Genomic DNA, 24,763 nt, shown 5'->3' on the forward strand with positions numbered 1-24,763 from the left:
AAGAGCAAGAACCCCAGAATTGGTTTCACTGTCAGTGCTACTCTTATTGAAGAGTTATGGAAAAGAGCTTTGCCCAGACATCAAGAAGTATTGGGTATGGACAGTATACAGGCCAGTGCCTTACCATGACAAACATGCTGTGTTTACACAATAGGTTTAACCTCCAATAGCTGCAGAGTTAGCAGGTAGATTCACCCAGCATGATATACTGTATTTGATTAATTTTGGTTTGCTACTTTGTGGAACAGGAACTTGTTGGTTTAAGCAACAGTTCATTATTTAAAGGATTATCCAAACCCAGACTATGTTGTGTGAACCTGGCAAAACAATAGTTTCACATCTTTGGGGTCCTGCAAACTTGTTGCCAGTGTCAAATAATTGTTGAAAACATTCATCTACCATTCCAATACCCCCCAAATCTTTTAAAGCAATATCATCATCTGTTAGGGTTAATTTATTTTACGTTGCTGCTCTGAGCTGGGAGTTTGGATGGCCTAAATCAGAGGTCTCCAACCTTGGCAACTTTAAGACTTGTGGACTTCAGCTCCCAGAATTTCTCAGCCAGCCAGAATTCTGGGAGTTGAAAGTTCACAAGTCTTAAAGTTGCCAAGGTTGGAGACCCCTGGCCTAGATGATTCTTTCCATCCCTCAGATCCTATGATTTTATGATAAGCAGACCTTTACAGATTCCAGCTTGCAGCTTAAATAGATTCATCGTGGGGAAAAGAGAGGAAGGGAGAGAATTAGGTATGTTGGCCATGAGTTATTTATAAAAATGAAAAGGTGGGTTATAAATAAATAAACAATGGAAACAAGTTAATAAAAATATTCAGCCTATAAATATGCTTCTCTATCCAAAGTAGACATACATAGAAATTCAGGTAGGATAGGATTTGGCATGTTCTACTCCCCTCAAGTGGGAATAAACACATTAAAAAAAACACCCTAGCCAAACCACATGCATATGGCTGAAGAAAATCATTTTTCTCAATTACTGCATCTCTAATACAAGATTTAAAAAAAACACTGCTATATATATCCTGCTTGTCATAAAGGTGGTACCATTCCTTGGATCAGCAACTGCAAATGAAGGTAGCTATAATGTTATCCCAAATGCTGATAAAGTAGTGAATAGCTTTCAGAAAGTACAATTCGTTCAGCCAGCTAGTGATGCTGACACCTCGCTCCGGCTACACTGAGTTCTTGGCCAAAGATTAACAAAGTTCTAAAGACCCCTTTTCCTCAATAAACAGGCTTCCTATAATCCCTGGAGCTGTACCCCAATCTAGAGTACCTTTCTTTTGTGCAAGTAGAATCCCTATTTCCCCCATCAAAGGCCTTGTTTTTTTTTTAAGAATTCTGAGACAGCATCTTAACTATATCTCCATCTAGGAAAAGGCTGGACTGGTGGAATTCTTTCAGCCATGAAATGTTTTGAACTTTCAATCTGCTTGGCAAATTTTAATGTGGGCCTCCTTAAAGGATAGGGATGCTCAAAAATGCTTTCACTCTAGGAAAATGATCTAATAATTTTGTGATACAGCACAATAATTTGTCTAGAACTTGCTGACAATTCTTTTCAGTCTTGTTTCATATTTTGATACTGGATACAATCCTGAAGTATGAAATATTCACACTGTTAAAGGCTTTCTAATTCTCTGAATTGCCCCCTCATCACCATCAAATCCCTCATTTCGAACATTGCAATTTTTAAAAAGTTTTTCTAATAAAGAAAATAATGCATTATTTGAATAAAAACATAGTAATATGAGGAGATCCTTACTGGATCAGTCCAAATGCCTATATGGAGTATATGGTTTTTCACAACCTAATGTCTCTCTGGGAAGTCCAGAAGCAGAACAAGAACATCAAATTGCTCATGTATGACAGCAACTTGATTTGACCTGCCTCTTTCTTGATCCTAGGTAGAGCTGAGAATTATTAAGATTAACTCTAATATTTTACAAATAACTCAAGGCTTAAACATATCCAACACAACTTCCTCCTCCTATTTTCTTCACAACCCCATGAGTTAAGTTAGACTGAGAGAAAAAATGACTGGCCTGAGATCACCCAGCTGGCTTTCATGGCTAAGGCAGGACTAGAACTCACAGTCTCTTGTTCTGTAGCCTGGTACCTTAACTAGTAGACCACACTGGCAGTATCCCCTCCTCCAGCTTTAGAAAATAAAAAGAATGACTGGCTTTGTTTGGACATATGCTTACTAGCTTTAAAAAAGAGACTAAAGAAACTTGAAATTGGACAGAGCATCCAACAAAAGGTGTTTGGAAGAATGTTGGTTAGCAATCTTTACAGTCTGTTTTTTGGTACATGAGTATTTGTGATAGTCTGCTTTCCTCACAGCAGCCACTGGTGTGCTGTGTGAATATATGTATTCAAATTCTAGAGGTGCCAACTGACCTTAAATAAGAAAAAAATAGTGATTGTTAATAAAAGAAACTCAAACGTATTAGCTTCAGTTTTTGTTGATAAGCATCAGTTCTGCACTGATGCTAATCTTGATTTTTTTTTCTATTTCTGTTGGCATATATCAGGATAGAGTTGGAAATGATGGTCTTCCAGATGTTTGTTAAATTAACTGCCAGAAGTTCCATTGGTATGGACAATGGTGAGGAATGCTGGGAATTGTAGTTTTATAATATCTGGATGGTTCCTTGTTGTTCACTCCTATGATTCTGTTGTATGCAAAAGATATGATCAAGAACATTTCTCTGTAGAGAATTCTTGGGTTATTAGCATCATAAATATTGTATAGTAAATAACATTTTCCCATCATGGTAGTTGATTGTTATTTGGGGAAGAAACTTTCTAAAATGAATTACTGGTTGAAAGGTTTTTGGAGCAACAACTTCCTGTTGACTGAGATGGTTTGGCTAAGTTCTTCTACCGGTAGAATATTTTTTGGGGGAAGAGCAAGTTACCACACAGTATATATACCCTCTTGGAGTGATTGCAATTGAAATGCAGCCTGTTTAGAGCAGAGCATGGACAGTCATCTGATGCCATCTGGAGTTCACCTACAGAATTGTTAGATAGTTGGAAATCAGTTTGCATATTGTTTTTATTATTATTTTTTATTATGATGATTTGTTTATTATTATTAATATGGGTATTATGCATTTTTCATATGCTTTTGTCTTAAGAGGGACCCCCCAAGTCTCCTAGAAATTGCATTCTTAACCCTGATTCCTCCAGTTACAATCTTTATTTTGAACCAGTTTTATATTCTGACAAATCATGAAACTTTCTGGAAAGGATCAAAACGAAGATATAGCAAAATCACAACTAGATACCAGTGTGATAGAGAGAGCTATAATAAATGGGTGGGGAAAGAGTTGGAATCAACCCCAAACTGGATCCTTTGGAATCAGCTTCTTCTTCAAAAGACTGAACATCAGGAGAATAGTTTTTCTTTCAAAAAAATGGCAATCTGAGTTTTGCTACATTTGCTATTCATTATACCAACAATGAGTCAGTGTCTAAGAGAAATAAAAGATGAAGTGAAATATAAAATATTAATCAGAAATAAAAGCTGTGTTTGCATGACACACTGAACCACAGAGTGAGTCATCCATATTTTAGCTTAGTGTGTTATGCAAAAAAGTTGGGTGATTAATTGATTGTTGTTGAAGGGACAGGCAGTAACATTACAGGATCTCAAAGACTGCAGCTCTGGTATCTTTTCCTGGTACCACATTCCAGCACCTTGTACTCTACTCCTATATGTGGTTCAAGCCTTAGGTACCCTTGGACTCTGCTGGATGCTTTTTAATGCTAGGTCAGTCTGTAATAAGGCCTTCTTCATCTCTACAATATAATTTTGGATGTGAATGCCAATCTGAGAGGTATTACTGAGATCTGGCTGTATCCTGAGATGGGAGTGTCACCCTTTCAGAAGCATGCCCATCTGGGTTTCTACTTGCAACTACAGGGGACGGGAAGTGAAAGACTAAATATTAAATCACCCTGAAGGCTCTAGGTCCATGATGGCGAACCTATGGCACGCGTGCCAGAGGTGGCACACACAGCCCTCTCTCTGGGCACCGACAGGGTTAACTACCAGTTCAGTCATTTATGAGGTTCGGTGATTTATGTGCTTCCCTGCACGCTGCCGGTGGACACCTGTAAATCATCATCAGCATGCTGCGTGCAGAGAAGCAGCCTTTCAAAAAGCCCTTTTTTCCTGCTTTTTTAACTGCAGCTGTGCCTGGAACATGCCCCCTCCCTGGAAGTGCACGGAGCAGGCCAATGTCCTTGGGAGCAGAAGGTCCCAGAAGGTGCCCATTCCTGGGACTGGGAGGCATTGTTTATCATCATTCATGTCACAGTCACCTCTTGGTTGGATTACTACAATGTGCTTTACATGCTGCTGAAGAGTACCTGGTAGCTACACCTGGTCCAAAATGCAGTGTCATGGATTATCATTGGGTAATCATTACCAAAGTATCATCTTTAGATGGAAATCTAAAATTTAGCAAATCAGAAATTAAACAATGTAGTAAGATATCTGAAGATGTGATTTCCAGCATGGACTTAAGTTTGACCCTCATTCTCCTGCAAGCTGCCTAATTTTTCAACAAAGAGCTAGGGAGAGAGAGAGAGAGAGAGAGAGAGAGAGAGAGTGTGTGTGTGTGTGTGTGTGTGTGTGTATGAGGACGGAGTAAGGATGTTTATATTTTAGGTGCACTGCTAATGGATTCTCAAAACTCAGTGTAGGCAAGATAGGATGATAGCATTTGTACCGGATGCTTTAGAAACCTCAGCCCCAACTGAGGAATAACATTTCTCTTTTTAATGAGAGCATTTTTTGGCTTTTGGGCTATCAGAGGTTTCACTCTCTGGTCTGATGTCTCAGATGAGGTTTCAGGAGCAGATTTTTTTTGCCAGTAACCTTTATTTTCTCTGATAGTTATCAGCCTTCTGCAGAATAAACATGCTGACCTGTTAATTGTGGCATATTTGGGGAAATCCTAGACCTCCATGACACTTCACTTTTCAGTACTGGGTTATAAGCACAATTCCAGCAGACAGAGAATGTCTCTTTGTGTGTGTGTGTGTATGTGTGTGTGCATGTGTGTCTAAATTTACTGAAAATCACTGCCTGGAAACATGTCACTGAACTTTGAAAATGCCTTTGCATTAATCTAGAAGTTGTAACTGCACTTTTGCTATAGAAGACTGCATTGCAAACTGGCATTGGGTCAGTTGGGTCTCTTTGCATCAAAAGACAAAAGACCACTATTCTCATTCTCACTTGGATTTACCCTACTGTATACTGTGCATTCTTCTTACCTGACATCACTGATCTTGAAAAAGCTATACAGATTTGGACCTGACTGGTTGTTGAATAGGAGACCACCAGAAATGCCCAGAACAGGGGAGTTGAGCAAAATCCCAAAGAAAAGCAATGGCAAGGCACTTCTGACAGCAAGAGAATGGCTTGTAGTCACTAAGAGCTAAAATCCTTCTAAGACAGTCTTCACGTCTGGCACCACAGTAAGTGGACAGCTTACTCTTCTATGATGGCAGTTCATCCCACTGAATGGGGTAATAGGATATGTAGTCCAATAGGCATGCGTGCCTGCAGAAAAATCCTTTACAATTTGAAAACTGGATAATGGACCTGCTGAGACTTGGCATTTCAGAAAAAATGTCATGTTTAGTTCTTAGAGCAACTTAACCAGCCTTATCAAATAAACGGATCTCTCCCCATTTAATTCCTATTCTTTACTTTTACTGTTACGGAATACATGGATGGAGAAAGGATTTAAATGGGGAAGGTCATCATTATGAAACTGCTCCATAGTTAGATGAAAGAGCCATAGGTATCAACATGATACATTGGTTTATACAGGGTGACTTGAATTATTACTGCAAAATATTAAACAACATATCCTTAATCCTCTCATTTTAAATATCGTGTTTTAACCATGTTTACAGTGGTTCTGTAAAGTAATTCTTCAGCAGAAAAAAGTGGTTTTTAATGAGTTTACAGAAAACTTAAAAAGTAATGTCTTGTCACCTGTATCAGAAGGTTTCATTAGAATTTTGAAATTTTGCAATCCTCTTGAGGTCTCCAAATTTTGATGTGGCAATATCTCATGATCTGCTCAAGTCAACTTTCTTCCTTCTTTGGGTACCAGACTTCATTACACATAAATACTGTGGAGAGGGAAATTAAGCAAAAACACTTAACTCTCAAAGATTTAGTGCTCACGGTTTTCATACAGTAGCTGAAACCCAGCCTGCTGTTTTAGTCTCTGTTAATACCACAGATAACAGCTTCTTTGCTTGTATGATTAAGATCATGAAACCCAAAAAGCCCCATGAGAGGAGAGAGGCCCACAGCTGGGTTCTTGAAACAGTCTTGATTGGGCCAAGCACAAACTGACAATGGGGAGCCACTGCATGCTATAATTTGCTGCTCTTGGCCTCCATGTGTAATTCTTTAATGAATTTATGAATGCTTCACCTTAGTTATTAATTCAGGATAGTTAACCTGCCAAGAAGTGAATATAGTTGTGTCAGATAGATTGTGGAGTTTCAGAGAGTCAGGACAGTTTCAGAAACTGAATCAAGGAGGGTATTATCTTGGATTACACCTTAAATACACAAATGCCTAAGACACATCTTAAATTAAAATTATAACTTTTAAACTCATCTGTCATGCTTTGGAACAGTTTTCTCTTCTGCTGGAGTCTATGCATGTCTACAATAAGAACTGAAATGAATACCATAGAAACTATCCCAATTAATATTGCCCTTGTACTAATCATCTTTTTAAAACAAGGAATAAGGAATTTGTAACACACTATGAGAATAAACCAACACCAGAATCAGAAGAGTTAAACCAAAAGTCCTGCATGTTGCTATTCTTCTCCAGTTTCCAATACACAAATATAAGATGAAAGAGGTTTGACCTAGAAGCAGGACTTTTGAAAAATGCTCCAAATGCTCTTTTTTTTCTTTTGTTCAATCATGTCCAATTCTCAGAGACTGCCTAAGTCCCTTTCTTGACAGTATGTTTCACTAGTGGGTTGCCATTGCCTCTTTCCTAAGGCTGAAAGACCACACAACTATGCCTAAGGCACGACTAGAACTCACACTCTCCAAAGTCCTAACCTTAACCACCCAAACTGGCTATTAAACATGAATCAGCAGTGATAACAGCCCATTCCCTTAACATTAATAAGCAATTTCCTTAACAACAACGTCTGCATTGGTATGTAGAGAGCAAGGGAAGGATTTCTGCTTCTATTAGAGCTGTAAGTAGAGGAGTGAAATTTTCTTATGACTAGGATTTGAAAAAAAAATCACCCAAGAGAGTCTCAGAAGGCTTGGCAATGGCCCACATGCCATTAGAGAGAAGGAATGAACTTTTCTATCCCTTTAATGAGGATGTTATGGGGCCTGGAATATATCTATGAAGTAAACTGGTTTGTTAAAAAAAATTCAGCATCCCTGATAAACTAAGATATTCACGGGCTGATTGACATGTGGTATATAGGTGGTTGGACTAGAAGGTCCATTCCAACTCTGTTATTCTGTTATTTCTTATATATGAGAGAGAGAGATGCCCTCTTTGTCACATAGGCACAGAGTGACAAAGAGATATACCCCAATCTCTTATTCTACTAAAGACAGAAATTTTCAATGTTTTTGAAACAAAGGGAGAAGGGGTGGTAGAACACGGGGAAGAGAGGACATCTTGTTCTGGGGCAGGGAAAGGAGTGAACTCGGTATTGCCTCTGAGTAAAGCTGTCTTACAGATTTATCAGGAAAAGGTGTTTTCAGGTAAATTAAACCAGAAGGAACAAATGTTTCAAGGATCTCCTACTTGGTCAAACTGGGTAAATTACTGGTTAAAAATTGTACTAAGATTCTTTCGTTTATTTTTTTTCTCTGCGTTGCTAATATCTCTACATTTTAATTTGGAGAACTGTAGGATTGGAAGGTGGTTGCTGAATTTCAGGTTTTGTTCATTCAAATTGGCATCAAGTTATTAATTTTATTGTTTTTACAGTCTACATTATTAAATTAAAAACATTTTCTATTTCCCAAAGGAGATCATACTGTCTGTACAAACCAAACCATTTTGTAATTTCCCTGGCGTACCCTATGAACTTTTATAAATTTCTCATAAAGTCAAAAAGGACTTTCAATTTGATTTATTTACTTGATGGCTTTATCCCGTCAAGAACTCAAGATAGTATGCCTAATATTTATTCTTTCTATTTTTCCACACAGTAGCTTGCTGCCAGATTTCTTGGATGGATCAATCATGCTCCAGCTTGTTTGAGAGCCACTAGCTGAAGTCATTTTAGGGAGACCTTCTGTGCTTGGCCTCTTCCGTAGACCACAGGATCTCCACTCTGATTTACTGCTAGGCATCTTTGGTGAGCTTGGCCACAGTACCACTGATTGTGACACTTTTTTGAATCTGATGTTGAGCTTGTTCTGGATTTCCTGTCCATCCCAATGATGGGCCTTTTCAAAACTCTGCTGAAGCTCAATCCTCCGTTATTCTATTGCCCCACTGTTCTTGGGCCACCTCCTTTCTTAGCATTGCTTTTTTACACCATTGTCATGGCTGCAAGCAAATTGTGATGGGCTATTTTTTTTTTGTCTCTTCAAGTTTATGGGAAATTTTCAGCTCTCTCTTTCTCCCTTCCTCATTTTAGCTCCACAAGGAGGGAAAGCCCTACTTCTACTGGCTAAAGTTTTTCCCCTTATCTTGCTTGGTAAGTGGGGAAAGAAGCAAAGCATTTATTTCTACTTATTATATAAACATGTCCTTCCCCTATCCTGCCTTGTCTTTTCAGCCTCAAGGCTAATTATTTGAGCCTCTTTTTTTATTTTCCTCCATCTTAAATTCAACTATTGACAACTCCATATACCTCAACTTTAACTAAGGTGCTGATCACTGCTATCTAACTGTCCTGGCCATATTGAGATAGAACGATTGTTGCAGTCTAACAAATGAGCAGCTAAATAAAGAAATAAATAGAAAATCTGCAATTATATTTGGCTTGTCAAACTTACGCACAATGAGCATAAATTTATATAGCTGAGAGGCAAGACTAAAAGCAACAGGTTAAAAAGAAGCCCAGATGGACAGTTTGGTACAAAGCACCTAAAGTATTGTATCCAGTTTTGGTCACCACACTATAAAAAAACTAAAAAAATAGAAAATCGGCAATTATATTTGGCAACACTAGAAAAAGTGCAGGAAAGATCAACCAAGATGATTAGGGGATTGGAGGCTAAAATATACAATGGATGATTGCAGGAACTGGGCATGGCTAGTCTAGTGAAGAGAAGGACCAGAGGCAACATGTTAACTATTCCAATATTTGAGAGGCTACCATAGAGAGGAAGGGGTCAAGCTATTTTCCAAAGCACCTGAAGTCCAAACAAGGAATAATGGATGGAAACTGAACAAAGAACCAGTGGAACAGCTTGCCTTCTAAAGTTGTGGGAGCATCATCACTGGAAGTTTTCGAGACCGGACTGCCATCTGTCAAAAATGGTGTAGGGTCTGCTTGGGCGGGTGGTTGGACTACTAGATGACCTGTCAAACTCCCGATCCATGAGCTGGATGCATCACACACCAGCCATGCCTACGCCCGGTTTAGCAAAGGGGAAAAACGTCCCAATATATCACTGATGCCGTGATGTGAGCTTGTCATCCCTGACCTGCAAGGTCAGATTATCCTCCAACTCGGTTAATCTGTATCTGTATCTAATTTAGAAAAGAAATTGAGTGACCTGTTGTGAGCATGAACAGATGAGTATATTAAGGGTTTGGGAGATGTAGGTTTGTTCTTCCACTGGCATTAGCCAGCCTCTACCTCTGCCATTTCTCCCACAGGGTTTTTCAGCTCCATTAACACATGATATGATTTTTGCCTTATCCCTGTCAATACTTATATTTCACTGTTCTGGTGTATAATATATGCAGTACTTTTATTCTATAGTGAAATTTATATTATTAGGGGACTGGAGACTAAAACATACAATTAAGGGGTATGTCTAGTCTAGTAGAGATGAACTAGGGGTGATATGATGGCAGTCTTCCCATATTTGAAGAGCTGTCACAGACAGGAGGGAGTCAACCTATTCTCCAAAGCACCTGAAGGCAGGACAAGAAGCAATGGATGGAAATTAATCAAGGAGAGAAGCAACCTGGAATTAAGGAGAAATTTCCAAACAGTAATAACATTTAATCAGTGGAATGGCTTGCCTTCAGAAGTTGTGTGTGCTCCATCACTAGAGGTATTGAAGAAGGTCCCTTCCAACTCGGTTATTCTGTAATTCTGATTAGAATCAACCAGAGTTTCTTTGCTTATCACATAGCAGTAGCACTTAGACTTATATACCGCTTCACAGTGCTTTCCAGCCCTCTCAAAGCAGTTTACAGAGTCAGCTTATTGCCCTCAACAACCTGGGTCCTCATTTTACCAACCTCAGAGGGATGGAAGGCTGAGTCAAGTGAGAACTGAGTCAACTGAGCTGGTGAGAATTGAACTCCTGGAGTAAGCAGTGAGTTGACCCTGCAGTACTGCATTCTAACCACTGTGCCACTACGGCTCCTCACATACTGCACATATAGGTCCTTCAGATAATTAATTACTCATGGCCTGGTCACCTTAAGCCTGAATGTTTGCAAGGTACTCTAAATAGGATTGTTCTTCAGAAGCTACAGCTGGTACAAAACGCAGTGGTATGAGTAATAATGGGTACCTCCCAGTATGTCTATGTGACACCACTGTTATTCCATTAGTTAGAAGTGGCATTCCAGATATAATTCAGGGTGCTGATCTTTACCTATAGAGCCCTTTATGGCATAGGGCTTGGAAACTTGATTATTACAGTTATGACATTTTTAGTCTGGGCTGCCCATGAGCTTGTTGTTTTAAACTGCTTTCGTTGCTTTGTATTTATATTTGTAATACTAATTGGGGCTGGGTGGCTATAATACATTTAAACTACAGACTCAGTAGCTGGATAAAAGTGTCAGATCTGGTCTAAAATCCAGATGACTGTGTGGCCAACTTTAATATACAATCAGGATGGCATCATCTGTCAGAGAATCAAAACAGATGTAATACAGGCAAAATCAGAAATCAGCAAAGGGCAGCAAATTTCATGTTAATGTAAATGCTGCTCATGGGTGCATGTAGCAGTTTGATTCGACACTGGAGAAAGATCCAAATACTCAGTGCAATCCAAGTCAACTGGTTTTGAAAATATTATGTGGGGGGAGCAGGAATGATGGAAGGAAGTATGTTGATTACTTACTTATTCTTCCTCACTGGCACAGTAACAATGCAGGGTCATTCACACATGCAGCTTCTGCGACTTGGTGCTTTGCATACATGTTAAACTGTGCCTCCCACTGTTTGAAGCTGGCATGTCCAATGGTCATGACAGCTGGGAAAATAGGAACAGCAGCTCAATTCAATCTAAGGCACCAGGCCAGAGAGAACTGTCCAGGCAAAATACTGAACAATATTTTTGTGCAATTTGCTGCACTGGCATATAATAATCTATTCCTTGAGCTTTAGCTGGCCAACAGTTCTGATTACTTTTAAAAGGGACATTGTGATCTATCATTTTAAATTAAGATTCTGTATGCTACATAAAAACACAAGTTTAGAAGCAAGGATATCTTGAATAGATCCGGAGAACTTTCTACCAATGTATCTGGAAGAGATAAGCCCAACTGGCTAGTTAGCTCATGTGGATATTGTTATGTTAGTTGCTTTCCACACTTTCAATAATAAGGCCATTTAAAATACACTGCTCAAAAAAATAAAGGGAACACAAAAATAAGACATCCTAGATCTGAATGAATGAAAAATTCTTATTAAATACTTTGTTCATTACATAGTTGAATATGCTAACAAAAAACATCACACAAAAATTATCAATGGAAATCAAATTTAGCAATCCATGGAGGTCTGGATTTGGAGTGAAACTCAAAATTAAAGTGGAAAAAAACACTACAGGCTGATCTAACTTTGATATAATGTGCTTAAACCAAGTCAAAATGAGGCTCAGTAGTGTGTATGGCCTCCACGTGCCTACAACGCCTGGGCATGCTCCTGATGAGGTGGCGGATGGTCTCCTGAGGGATCTCCTCCCACACCTGGATTAAAGCATCCCACAACTCCTGGACAGACTGTGGTGCAATGTGGCGTTGGTGGATGGAGCGAGACATGATGTCCCAGATGTGCTCAATTGGATTCAGATCTCGGGAACAGGCAGGCCAGTCCATAGCATCAATGCCTTCATCTTGCAGGAACTGCTGACACACTCCAGCCACATGAGGTCTAGCATTGTCTTGCATTAGGAGGAATCCAGGGCCAACTGCACCAGCACATGGTCTCACAAGGGGACTGAGGATCTCATCTCAGTACCTAATGGCAGTCAGGCTACCTCTGGCGAGCACATGGAGGGCTGTGTGGCCCCCTAAAGAAATGCCACCCCACACCATTACTGATCCAATGCCAAACTGGTCATGCTGGAGGATGTTGCAGGCAGCAGAACGTTCTCCATAGCGTCTCCAGACCCTGTCACGTCTGTCACATGTGCTCAGTGTGAACCTGCTTTCATCTGTGAAAAGCACAGGGTGCCAGTGGCGAATTTGCCAATGTTGGTGTTCTCTGGCAAATGCCAAATGTCCTGCATGGTGTTGGGCTGTAAGCACAACCCCCACCTGTGGACGTCAGGCCCTCATACCACCCTCATGGAGTCTGTTTCTGACCGTTTGAGCAGTCACATGCACATTTGTGGCCCGCTGGAGGTCATTTTGCAGGACTCTGGCAGTGTTCCTCCTGTCGTGTCCTTGCACAAAGGCGGAGGTAGCGATTCTGATGCTGGGTTGTTGCCCACCTACAGCCTCCTCCATGTCTCCTGATGTACTGGCCTGTCTCCTGGTAGCACCTCCATGCTTTGGACACTATGCTGACACACACAGCAAGCCTTTTTGCCACAGCTCGCATTGATGTGCCATTCTGGATGAGCTGCACTACCTGAGCCACTTGTGTGGGTTGTAGACTCCGTCTCATGCTAACACTAGAGTGAAAGCACCGCCAGCATTCAAAAGTGACCAAACCATCAGCCGGAAAACATAGGAACTGAGAAGTAGTCTGTGGTCACCACCTGCAGAACCACTCCTTTATTGGGGATGTCTTGCTAACTGCCTATGCTTTCCACCTGTTGTCTATTCTATTTGCACAACAGCACGTGAAATTGATTGTCAATCAGTGTTGCTACCTAAGTGGACAGTTTGATTTGACAGAAGTGTGATTGACTTGAAGTTCCATTGCGTTGTTTAAGTGTCCCCTTTATTTTTTTGAGCAGTGTATTTTGTTTCTCCTTTTCCAGTGGATTCATTTCAAGCTACTGTAGTCATTTGGGAACTCTCAGGTTCGGGCCAGTCTAAAAGGAAGGATATCCAAAGTTTCAACTATCTGGAAGGAAAAATTCAAAATCTGAATTTCTAATACCCAAGAATGAGAGGACTGAATGGCAAAACAGGTTCTTCCATAGCTGAAAATATGCATTTAAAAAAAAAAAAATCAGAGGTCTTTTTTAACACTAGTCAATGCTGTATTTTAGTCTCTTGGAGTTTTTATTGTCAGTTCTATCAATTCTATGCAAAATATATGAACGGAATTATTTTTCTCTCTTAAACATGCGTAAATTCCCCACCTTTACACCAACCTGGTTATTTCTCTGATGCTCTCATGTCCTTTACGCAGCTGAAACCAATCGCTCCCTCTCTCGCTCTCTTTTTCTCCCCCCTCCCCCCGACGTTACTCGGGTTCTTTCTCTTGAACACCGTTTGATTTCCCCAGAGTCGATTTAAAAAAAAAAAAATCTGTAACATTTTTCTTCTCAAAGTTTCCGCCCACGTGACTTTCAGTTAAGTCCCTTGAGGCTTCCGAGAATCCACAGTAGCTAAAGGGAGGCAAAGAGCCGCGCGAGATGCATTGCTCCGAAGGGGACGGGGACGGGGACGTCGCTGCGGACAGGCGCGGCGGGAGAAGGGGGAGAAAGTAACCGGCCGGCTCAGAGGACGGGAAAGAAAAGGAGCGAAAGTGTCTAGTTTAAAGGGAAAGGCCGCCTAAGACCGTGAAGGCCTGAAGGAAGAAGGAGTCGACAAGCAGGGGGTGCTGTGAGCCATGCCCCATAGCTCCGACAGCAGTGACTCCAGCAGCTTCAGCCAGTCCTCTTCGTCCAGCAAACAGGTACTCTGTGGGGGCCAGTTTCTGTCGATTGAATGGTACGCCTAAACGGCGGTTTATTGCGAGCAACGCTGCACTAGTGGAAATTCAACAGGTGAAGTTTGCTGAGGCGTTAAAAATCAAGAGTTGAGGAGCTGTTCCCCAACTGCGCGTCTCCCTTTTGAATCAAATTGACCCCTCAGATTCAAGGGAAGGCGTAAGTTAAAGAGGGACTATAGTCCCCAGATTTCCAACCACCTATCAACTGCAATTCTGGGATTTGTGTCTAGCATCGGTGGAGGGCTGCTGACTGGGGAAGACTAGTCTAATGGCTGAGGGGTTTTGCACTAGAATTGTTTAATTCTACCAAAAAAATCTCGTCCTCCTGTCCAAAATTATCTCCTGTAATGAGGAAAGCTCTGGGTGATCCAGTTTTTCTGCAAAAGGCTAGGGGCTGATTGATATATTAAAAAGTGTTAAGGTTGGGCGTTTTCTCTATTGAGAGATGTGATAAATTTTCAAATATTAAAGTATCAACATTTTGCCGCCTTAGGAATGGGGTCCTGAACTTGAAAAAAAAACACCTTCAGCTGTGTGCAAAATGCTCTTAGGTTTACACTTTAAAGAGGGAAGAAGAAAATTCTAGAGAACTATACAACTAGATGCCATCAATGAGAGGCAATAAAATTATATCACCATAAGGATTTTTTTTTAAACATAGGGTAGAAATTTTGGATTATTACATCAAACCCAATGCAATGTATACCCATTATGCTATTCTCCTTAAGGAAGCAAAGTTCTGCGGAAGTGGAGAAAAAAGTAAGAAATAGAAAGTTAAAGACATTAAAGGCAAAAGGCAAAACTAGCTAAAACTAGTTTATATAAACATTACTATGCTTTTCAATATCCTTGCAAACCTTCCTTGATTCACCAGGCCCAAATACTGCTTTCTACCTTGCCTTTTGCTTTTTAAGTTTTTAAGCTACTCATTTCTTTTTATTCAAGGATCTCAGCTCCGTTCAACCAGTACTTTTTGGACTGTTTAATATCCATTCGTTAATTCATCACATAATCCGTTCTTCTTTTACTGCACACATTTCTTATATATTCCTTTCCTACTGCATTCAATTTACTTTTGTGTTTCTTTTAAGATACCCAACTTTTACTTTCATAAACAAAGAGGCAAAACACATTTTATATACAGCCATTTTTTCATGCTCCCCCAATATTTATAACAGATCATGTACTGTCTGATTTCTCGCCATTTGCACATTTTCAAATTTCTCCACAACTATTTTCCCAATATTTTTTTTAATCTACTACAGTACTGTATAGAAATTGATTTACTTGCTTTAGGGTTTTTTTTACAATTTATTTATAATATGCAGTCATTCATTCTATTTTCCCTATCAAACACAATTAATTTGATACAGTAATTTTCAGCTCATTGCAGTCTATTGGCTGCAATAATTTGGGTTTACTAGCAACAACAGTCTGATTTGACTACAAAAGTACATACAAAATACACATTCACATCTCCCACTAGCTCAGCACTAAAATCATCAGACATTCCTTCGCTGATTGATTATGTGCCATCAAGTTGGTTCAAATCTTAGCAACCATGTTAGCTAGAGTTTCTCCAGGATGACCTGTCCCCTTTCTGGGCTTTCAGTGGTGCACCCAACCATCCTACATTCCTAGTGCATACATTTCAAAGGCAGTAGTTTGGAAAAATATATTTGCATTTCAGGACTCTTCTGATGAAATGAGGAAAGTGCAAAGAAGAGAAAAGAATCGCATCGCAGCTCAGAAGAGTCGGCAGAGACAGACACAGAAAGCAGATCACCTGCACTTGGTAAATGCTTCTGTCCTCCTCATCTGGATTTCTGGGATACTCATTATTAATATTAGTATCTCCATTTAAATCTTGCGTTTCTAGCCAGAAGGTAGACACTGCACAATGTAATATTATGTAATATAATATAAGGTATGATATATAATATATTATAATAAATTACTATACTAAATATATAATATAATATAATAATATAGTCTGACTTAGGCCTATCGCAATACTTTAAATAATTGTTTGAGCTATAAAACTGTGAAACCGCATTAGTTTATCCAACACTTTGCATGGCTGCATTGAGGCAAACCTAAGGTCTTTTGAGCAGCACCTGGGTATTGTATCAACTGCTCAGAGTCTTTGGAACGGGTAATGTTCAATAAAGGAAATATATATAAAAATGTGGAGAAAGGTACTAAATTTGATGATAGGGTTGGGGGGTTGGGAATAGTTTTAAGGCTGGAAATGATAATTTCCCTCCCTGGAATTTCTCATTACCATCTTTAAAATACCCAAATGCCCAAAATGGCCATTGAGGTTTTGCTTGTTTGTTTATTGCAAATGGATATAATTTGCCCATTCCCAGTTTTAAATCATCTTAAATACAAATACGTAGATTAAAAACCCTCACTCTTCTCAGATGACATCATTTCCTTAGAAGCCCTTCTGTAGCCTCCTATTAAGTCAAATAGGTCAAACTTGTGGCATTCTGAGGGTCCTAAATGATAACTTCTTGAGCTTTTCTCATATTTTCTTTTATATTTATCCTTATGAGAAATGGGTCTTGAGATTTTATCAGGAGCCCTAAAAAGCACCAATATCCTCCTACTTCACCTACCCCAAATTGTTTCCGTATCTGGTCAGCTATTGGAGTGCTGTTTGATTAACAGGCAATCTATGTCTAAATTTGATGATTATCTTTTTATACTAATATTATTAAACTTATTTAAAGTGCAGATAAGAAAAAAAGTAGTAGTAAAGAAAAAGAAAAGAGATACATAAAAAATGACTTCTCCCTTGATCATACAGTATATAAATAGTTTTAATAATTTATTACCTACCAACAATGGTAGGTTAGTGATCCTTTTTTCCCCATATCCCATCTTTTTATTTATAAACAAATCCTTAAAACCTCATTGTTTCAGCCCTGATCCGCAAAAGTCCATCAAGGATTACCAGAGATAGCAACATACCTATTTTAACCTTGATCAAATAAACCAAATTATATTCATTCATTTTAACAACCTTGAAATATATTTTACATATGTAGGATAATCACTGAATCTCATTAAGAGATTGGGTCTTTCGTTCCATGTTATGCTTTACATGTGGAAAGATAATGAAGTTGGGCATCATGGCGTATGTTGAAATATTATCAGTAAATGCCAGCCCTATTTTTTGTTACTTGAGTTTCCCAGAAAGCCAGAGAAACAGAGTAGTGCATAGCATGCCTTTCATTCCTAAATTTCTGGAGATCGCATAAAACCTGAATGCTATTGTCTAGTTTGCATAAATAGCAATTGGATTGCCAATTCTTCTTTGGCTGACCATTTCAAGTATTAAATGAACATTGTGAATGTATGCAACCATCTCTGCATTAAAAGAAATTCCTCTTGCACATAAAAAGCGTGATCGCATGGGAAGGTTCTTCATCCTGTTCTCTCTCTTATATGATAGCTTTGAGTGTGGACGGCTTTTTTTACTCTGAGAAAGAATTTGGCCATATGACTCTTCACAACAATGTGAGGTGATTTACTTAAGAATTGTTTTAATCTGTTATATATGCTTGCTTTTGACTGAATCCAACTTGCAAGCTCATCTTGCAGCGAAGTTTTACATGTTTATAAATAATTTCAATTTTTGTGGTTTCACTTCAAAGGGGGCAGGGGATAATTACCACATGTGGTGCAGCCCTTATCTGAGTGCCATGAGCTTGCTTGAAAATTTGGCAGCTTGACCTTCCTCAATCTAAACAAATAACAACTGTAAACATCTCTCTTGCACATAAAGACACATCCTCACACACAAAGGCTTCAGAGATAGTCATTTGAGGAAAGACCTGTGTTATAGTGTCCTGGCCATCTTTACTCTCTAAAAGCCACCTTGCTTTTGAGCGAGGCCTTGGGGAGAACAGGCATGATTTCAACTGATGAATTTCTGCACTGCATTGCCTCTTTCCCTGCAGCTGCTGAAAGATGCAAGCAAGTCTTTCCTTCTTATTCAGTGACAGGTTTCCTGTGTCAGGTGGTTTTGCTAAGCAGCGATGGCAGTTACTGACCCAGGCTTTTGCTCTCAAGGGGTCAGGATGTATGTGGCTTAGGTTGAGGAAATACAAGTGCCTGATGAGGGCTTGGTGAGAGGCAGTAGGAACGCACAGTGCAGGATATGTTGCTGTCATTTCTCATAAGTTGCTGGCTGGGGGCTGAATGCGGCCAAGCGCAGAAATGTCATCCGCTGACATAAGTAGGTCTACTTTCCTTCTTGGGTTTGCCCAGCCCGAGTTTACAAGAAAAACATCAATCTGGAAACTCTGCAAAGATGTTATTACAGAAAAACACCTTGAACCCAATCCCCTTTGCCCAATAAAAATACAGGCAGATTAACCAGACTAATGGTTGTATGGGAGCAAGAGGGAAATCTGCGGTTAGGACCATAATGTGTTGGATTTTTTTTTTTACCATAAATTTGGTACGAGGTAGGGGAAATTGAAAATTCTGCCCTTTATTAACATCTATTCTATTTGTTTCTTTGAACCCGAGGAGATGTACACCTAGCCAGTCCTGGCTAACTGTGAAACAAACCAAGATCTGGTTAGTGTTTGAACAGGACAGCACCAGCTGATTCCAGAACTGTAGTCTAGATCAGCATTTCTCAACTTTAGCAATTTTAAGATAGATGGAGTTCAATTCCCAGAATTCCCCAGCTGAAATGCTAGAGCTGAAGTCTTAAAGATACCAAGGCTGAGAATCACTGGTCTGGACCAAAAAGTTTAAAAAATATTGGAAGAGGTACTGGCAAGCCTGTTCTTCATTATATCTAAGAAAACTTGAAGGGGATCATCAGGATGTCAAGCCTGGCTTGAAGGATTATTTATTGCTACCTTTTTGTAGTGTAACAAATGGTGTTGTTGGTTACTTGTTCAGAGTTTTATCTTTGCATGAATGTTTGAAACACCTGTCAAGTCAGTAAACCAAGTATGGTAGGAGTATGGGCGGAAGTGTCTTTGGCAGTCTCCAGTAATTCTAAGGACTCCAAAATTTTCCCTCCGCATTATCTATTTACCCTGTTCATAACCCATTCTCCCTGCTTCATAATCTTATTTCTTCTTCTTGCATTTTCTGTTTCTTCCTTGATCTATTCCTTCAGCTCCTTGCTGTGTTCCTGCTTTCTCTACGTGCTCCATGTTATGCCTCAAGCTGCTTGTTCCCTCTGCGCTCTGTTGTGCTTTTTGCCCCTCTTCTTGACCTTTCCCATTATGCCCACTTCACCCTCTGCCCCAAAGGGCACCTGGACAAGGCTCATCGCTGCTTTCTCAGTTCTCCTGGTCCATTTGCCTCCACGCTACTCTCCTGGCCGCATTTGCTCCTAGCCACGTTTGTGTCTTATGTCAGCGCTGTTACATTTAAACGTTGCTGGGCATATGTGTTCATTTTATGTTTTTAACTTACATTAAATTGATTAACATGCCCCCCGCCCCCCCCAAGAAAATTCCTACCTCACAGGCCTGTAAAAAAAGCAAGTATGGCTTCCAATCCACAAAATTGTGTACCATTAAAATAAGAGCTTTGTCATGCTTATATGCCCTGTTCTTGAAAACAAGCTTTGGACTGCTTCATTGTTACCTGCTTGTTCCATTCATCCATGATTGTCAGGAGATTAATTAACAGTATATGAAACAGCAAATAAATGAGTTCTTAATAGCTGATGAAAGATGCAATCTATCTTCACTTTCTCTATGCAAATGACCTTCTGGTGAAGCATCACTGCCCCTCCCCACCCCATTTTCCATTAAACTGATATTCACTTAAAAGCCTAAGTAGCAATTCCCTTAAAAAATAAATGCCTTTAGGATTGTAATACTGATGCCTCCCAATCTGTCACCTTCTGAGAAGAAAAGAATCCTTATATGGTTCCTCCTCTCCTCATCTTAAAAACTAGTTCAGGGAATGGAGGTCAACCATGTTGTTCAAGTTGATTTCCTTTGCTTTGTAGGAAGCATGACAATGAATAATGTTGCTAATGTAGGTAGATCTGGAAGAGAGTCAAATTACTTCTAGGCTGGCTATTTGCATATTATTGGCAAGGAAGAAACTATCACCAAAAAAGCAGATGTATATTTTCATAAGGTTTGCATATGCTTGTCTAAATGCAATAGAATTTCACCAGAAATAAAATATATCTCCTCATCTTCATGAGCATTACAGGTAGTCCTCAACTTGCAACTGTTCAGAGTTACAGTGGCACTGGAAAAAGTGATGTAAAACAGGTACTTGAACTTATGACCATTACAGCATCCCCACAGGCACATGAGAAAATCTGAGCGCTTGGCAACTGGTGTCATCTTGAAAAAAAAAAAAACCTCTTTGGTCTTTTTAGTTGCCAGCAGAAAGGGAGTGGGGGAAAGCAGTGCATTCCTTAAATGCTTCAGATAATCCCTTTGGCAACCAAAGCTTCTGACGTGCAAAATTATTACTGGAGAGCATGATTGATAACTCTTGGCTATGGATGTGTCTCATTGGAGAATATACATCCAGGGGGTGGGGGGAGACCAGGATCAAGGGTGAAATGAATGATGTGTCAGAGTCGGCTGCAACCCGAAAACGCCAATATGTCAAGTCCTAATAAATCAATCTTTTTTCCTCTGAGAGATGTGGCTAGAGACTTATGATTTGAATGGGGGTGCATGTTGGAGTCCTGACCATTGGCATGTATTTATGATGGTTGAAGTTCCTGAGATCATCTGATTGCCATTCCCAACCAGATTCCAACAAGCAAAACCAAGCGGGGGGTGGGGGTGGGGGTGTTTGGTGGATTGGATTTCCTTAACAATAGTGAATCATTTAATTGCTTAACAGTTGTGGCAAAAAATCACAAAATTGGCCATAACTCACTTAACAATCATCTTGCTTAGCAACAGAAATTCTGGTCCCAATTGTGGTTGCAAATCAAAGACTACCTACAAAATAAATAATTTAGTCATATATTATTTATTATTGTGTAAGCATGTCACACATGTGCATTGTGTTGCTATTAGCTAATAATCCCTTAGATGTTTCCTAATATTTACTGGCATGTCATCTATTTTTGTCCTTATCTCACTTGCAGTTTAACAGCAATATTAGAACACTTAGGCAGCCCCATTTCACAATGTAAATGGTTTAATAATAGTAACAGTGTGTTGATAGAGAGCAAGAGGAATCCATGTGGTGAGTTGAAGTTGTCCATTCTGCAAGAATTATCTGGGAGGCTAGTGGGGCATATGGAAGGAAGTTGGCAGAAGAGGGTGTCACTGAGATCTTGAAAGCAAATGAGAGTAGGCTGTCCTCAGGGAAGAGGAATTGGGACTGCTACTACTTTCCTAATCTCCAAAGTACTACATAACAGTCCCTGGTCTCCAGGCTCTAGCTGAATGCCTGGTCTTCCCCTAGTGTGGCTCTCCCCCATTTACAACTTGATTATGGATGGCAGCAAAGACTAGTATGTATCATTGAAACCTGGATGGAGGATGACTTTCATGGGGATATGCCCATCTTGGTTTCAGGTGTTACAGCAGGCATGACATGCTAGCAAGAGTAGCTTTGATCATCTGGGAAATTAAGCAGAGAATCAAGTCTCCTCTCTTATGTATAATTGATACAGAGCCTTGACTACTAGACTTCATGGTTGACCCCAGGCTTTTGGTGCTGAAGGACTTCAATTTATTTTCCCCAGGATGGGGGGCAGCTTGTACATTTTTGTCCACCATGACAATCAAAGACTTATCCTAAGTGATCATGGACTTGACTCATGCAGGAGATTATATAATAGAAGTGATGAGATTTTATTTATTTATTTATTTATCACATTTACATAATCATGGTCGGATCATGCTCTAAATGCTATAGAATTTTACTATGCCACAAGCCTTCACGGGAAAGAAGGCCCCATTCAATTAGTCTGTGCCCCAGGCACCTGATGGATCGTATGTGGTTCCATGTGGCACTTGGGAAGTTTCTGGAAATGAAAGCATTTTATAGAGTGCTTGGTTGATCACAAAGATAGATGATTGACAGCAGTGTAGCCTACTGGTTAAGATTTAGACTGAATCCTAGCAAGATAGAATGATATTGAATCTGAATATATTACATCTTTAACCCTAGATGGGGCTGTTCTCTTCAGGACGAAAGTGGTTTACGGTTTAGGAATTCTTCTGACTCGCAGCTCTTGCTTGCTATGGCCAAGAGAGATTTTACACAATTCTATTTTTATGTGTCAATTGCAATCATTCCTCGATGAAGGAACTTTGTAGACAGTCCCTCATGTTCTTATTACTTGTCAGTTTGATTCTTTCAATTCAGTCTTTAAGGGGCTGCCCGGAAGACTATTCAGATGAGGAATAGAGGGCTTGCTGGGAATCCTGCCTTTGAGATAAAGGGAACCCAGGCATGATGGCTCCTTTTGTATGGAATAGCTTACCCCTTATTGTCTTACACCTTTGCCCCCAAAATATTTGGACTTTTAAAAGGTTATGGAACACATTTCTTGAAGAAGATTTTGGAGAATATAGTAGTTTAGCCTATCCCCAGGGATCAGCTAAGGTCTTTTTTTTCTATTTCAGTTACTCTAAAGTTGTAAATGTAAACTTTATTGCATTTATTTATTTACTTATCCTCTCACTGATTTGAAATATATACTACCCATTTGCCAAATCAGCCTTCAATATTCATTGAGAGATTACTGATGGGCGCTGCCTTTGTTTTAGGCAGGATGATGAGAAATTCATAGCTTTGGTAATTCACCAGTCACTCAGCATCCAATCTGATTTTGCCTGTCTCATCAAACCGGACAATATATTTTAATAGTCAGGTAATACCATCATGAGCATCAGAACAGAATTTCATTATCATTGGCCAGATATCCCTAGGGGCATTTGAAGCAAATTGATTGTACAGTGGTGTACAATCAATATACATGCATACATCCATGTCAGAGTTATGTCGGAATTCCTATGAAGAATTGATTAATCATTCAGGTGCAACAGTGACATATAATGGAATGTTTTAAGAATAGCTATACTGAAGAGGCTTGCAATAAAGATCCTCTTAGTAAGTATAGAAGGAAGCGAGGGTCTCACTAATTAACTGTATTTAACTCTGTGGTTCTGTGAAGCATTATTAAAAGCTTTAAGTGCACAGTTAATTTCACTGTTTTAATATAACACAATTATAATTTTTATGTCCAGAGTGGACTAGGTCTTGTTTTACAGGTGGGTTGATTACCCACATTTATTTCCTGTGGTGGGTTCTAAGGCTTTGATACTTTCTGTTTCTTTTCCTTTATTAAAGGAGAGTGAAGACTTGGAGAGACAGAATGCTGCTTTGCGACGAGAAATCAAACACCTCACAGAGGAACTGAAACACTTTTCCACAGTGTTGAATTCCCATGAGACTCACTGCTCAATTCTCCAGACACAACCCACAGTGCCTTCAGAAGTGCTTTTTACCCCACTTGCTTTTCCTCAAAGCCATATCAGCTCCCCTTGTTTCCAACACTGATATCAACAGTAGGACTGAAAAACAGCTTGGATTCCATGCCTAGAACAATGAGAGGGGGTTTCTCCCTAGGACAGCTCAGAATATCCTCATGTCTCTGTTTAGCATAATGAGGAGTCAAGATGTCTTGGATCCGGCCTTGGGTGCATATCAGGATATAAAAGAAGTGTTTCTTTTCCCAAGGGCTTGCTTTGGGGAATGAGATCCAGGGAATAAGATAACCACATATTTCTGTTACTTGCACTGAAGTTCTGCATATTGAAGTATGTTCTTTTGCAAAACGCGTATGCTACTGACTTTAAAAATGCAACTCCCAGGAAGTGACTAAAAGTGACATTATTTTCCTAAATAAAATTTCTTTTTTTAAAAAAACATTTTATTTCAAAGTCTGATTTTTGCTTTCATTTCTATCAATTCCTCCCCTACCCCATTCCAAACCCTTAATCAATGGACAAGAAAAACTTTAGGAATTGTAGAAGTCTATGAGCCAAACATTGGTTGCATTAGCACAGCACAACAAATCACACAGCCACATTTTAGCTTTGTGTGTCCTGTAGTCCTAGCTTTGCAGTTATTGAATTAATTCTGAAAATGATTCACCATGGATGTCTTATATGACTGCAGCCACAAGATTAAACTGATCATATTTTTATTTATATCCTACCTTTATTATATTTTTATAAAAAAAACTCAAGGTAGTGAACATATCTAATACCTCTTCCAGTTTCTCTACAACAACAACCTTGTGAGGTAAGCTTGTCTGAAACAGCCCAAGGTCATCCAACTGGCTTTCATGGCTAAGGTGGGACTAGAATTCACAGTTTCTAGCCTGATGCCTTAATTATTAGATTGGGTCTCATAATTAGCAGGTGCGCCTATTTTTTCTTTATTCAATGTAAGGATAGGGATGG

The 24,763-nt window shown here is 39.5% G+C and overlaps 1 protein-coding gene across 1 annotated transcript; it reads left to right on the forward strand.

Annotated features, from left to right (window-relative positions):
• The first annotated feature begins 13,973 nt into the window (after positions 1-13,973).
• BATF (basic leucine zipper ATF-like transcription factor) lies at positions 13,974-24,226 on the forward strand. The gene is made up of 3 exons (XM_026711965.2): positions 13,974-14,279; positions 16,006-16,110; positions 23,646-24,226. Exons 1-3 carry the CDS (start codon positions 14,214-14,216, stop codon positions 23,853-23,855), a joined length of 381 nt encoding a protein of 126 aa, XP_026567750.1. The 5' UTR covers positions 13,974-14,213; the 3' UTR covers positions 23,856-24,226.
• Positions 24,227-24,763: the final 537 nt, after the last annotated feature.

The sequence above is a fragment of the Pseudonaja textilis genome, chromosome 1 (genome assembly GCF_049901715.1).
Source record: "Pseudonaja textilis isolate UNSWEBS1 chromosome 1, rPseTex1.2, whole genome shotgun sequence".
In the NCBI taxonomy this organism is placed as follows: domain Eukaryota; kingdom Metazoa; phylum Chordata; class Lepidosauria; order Squamata; family Elapidae; genus Pseudonaja; species Pseudonaja textilis.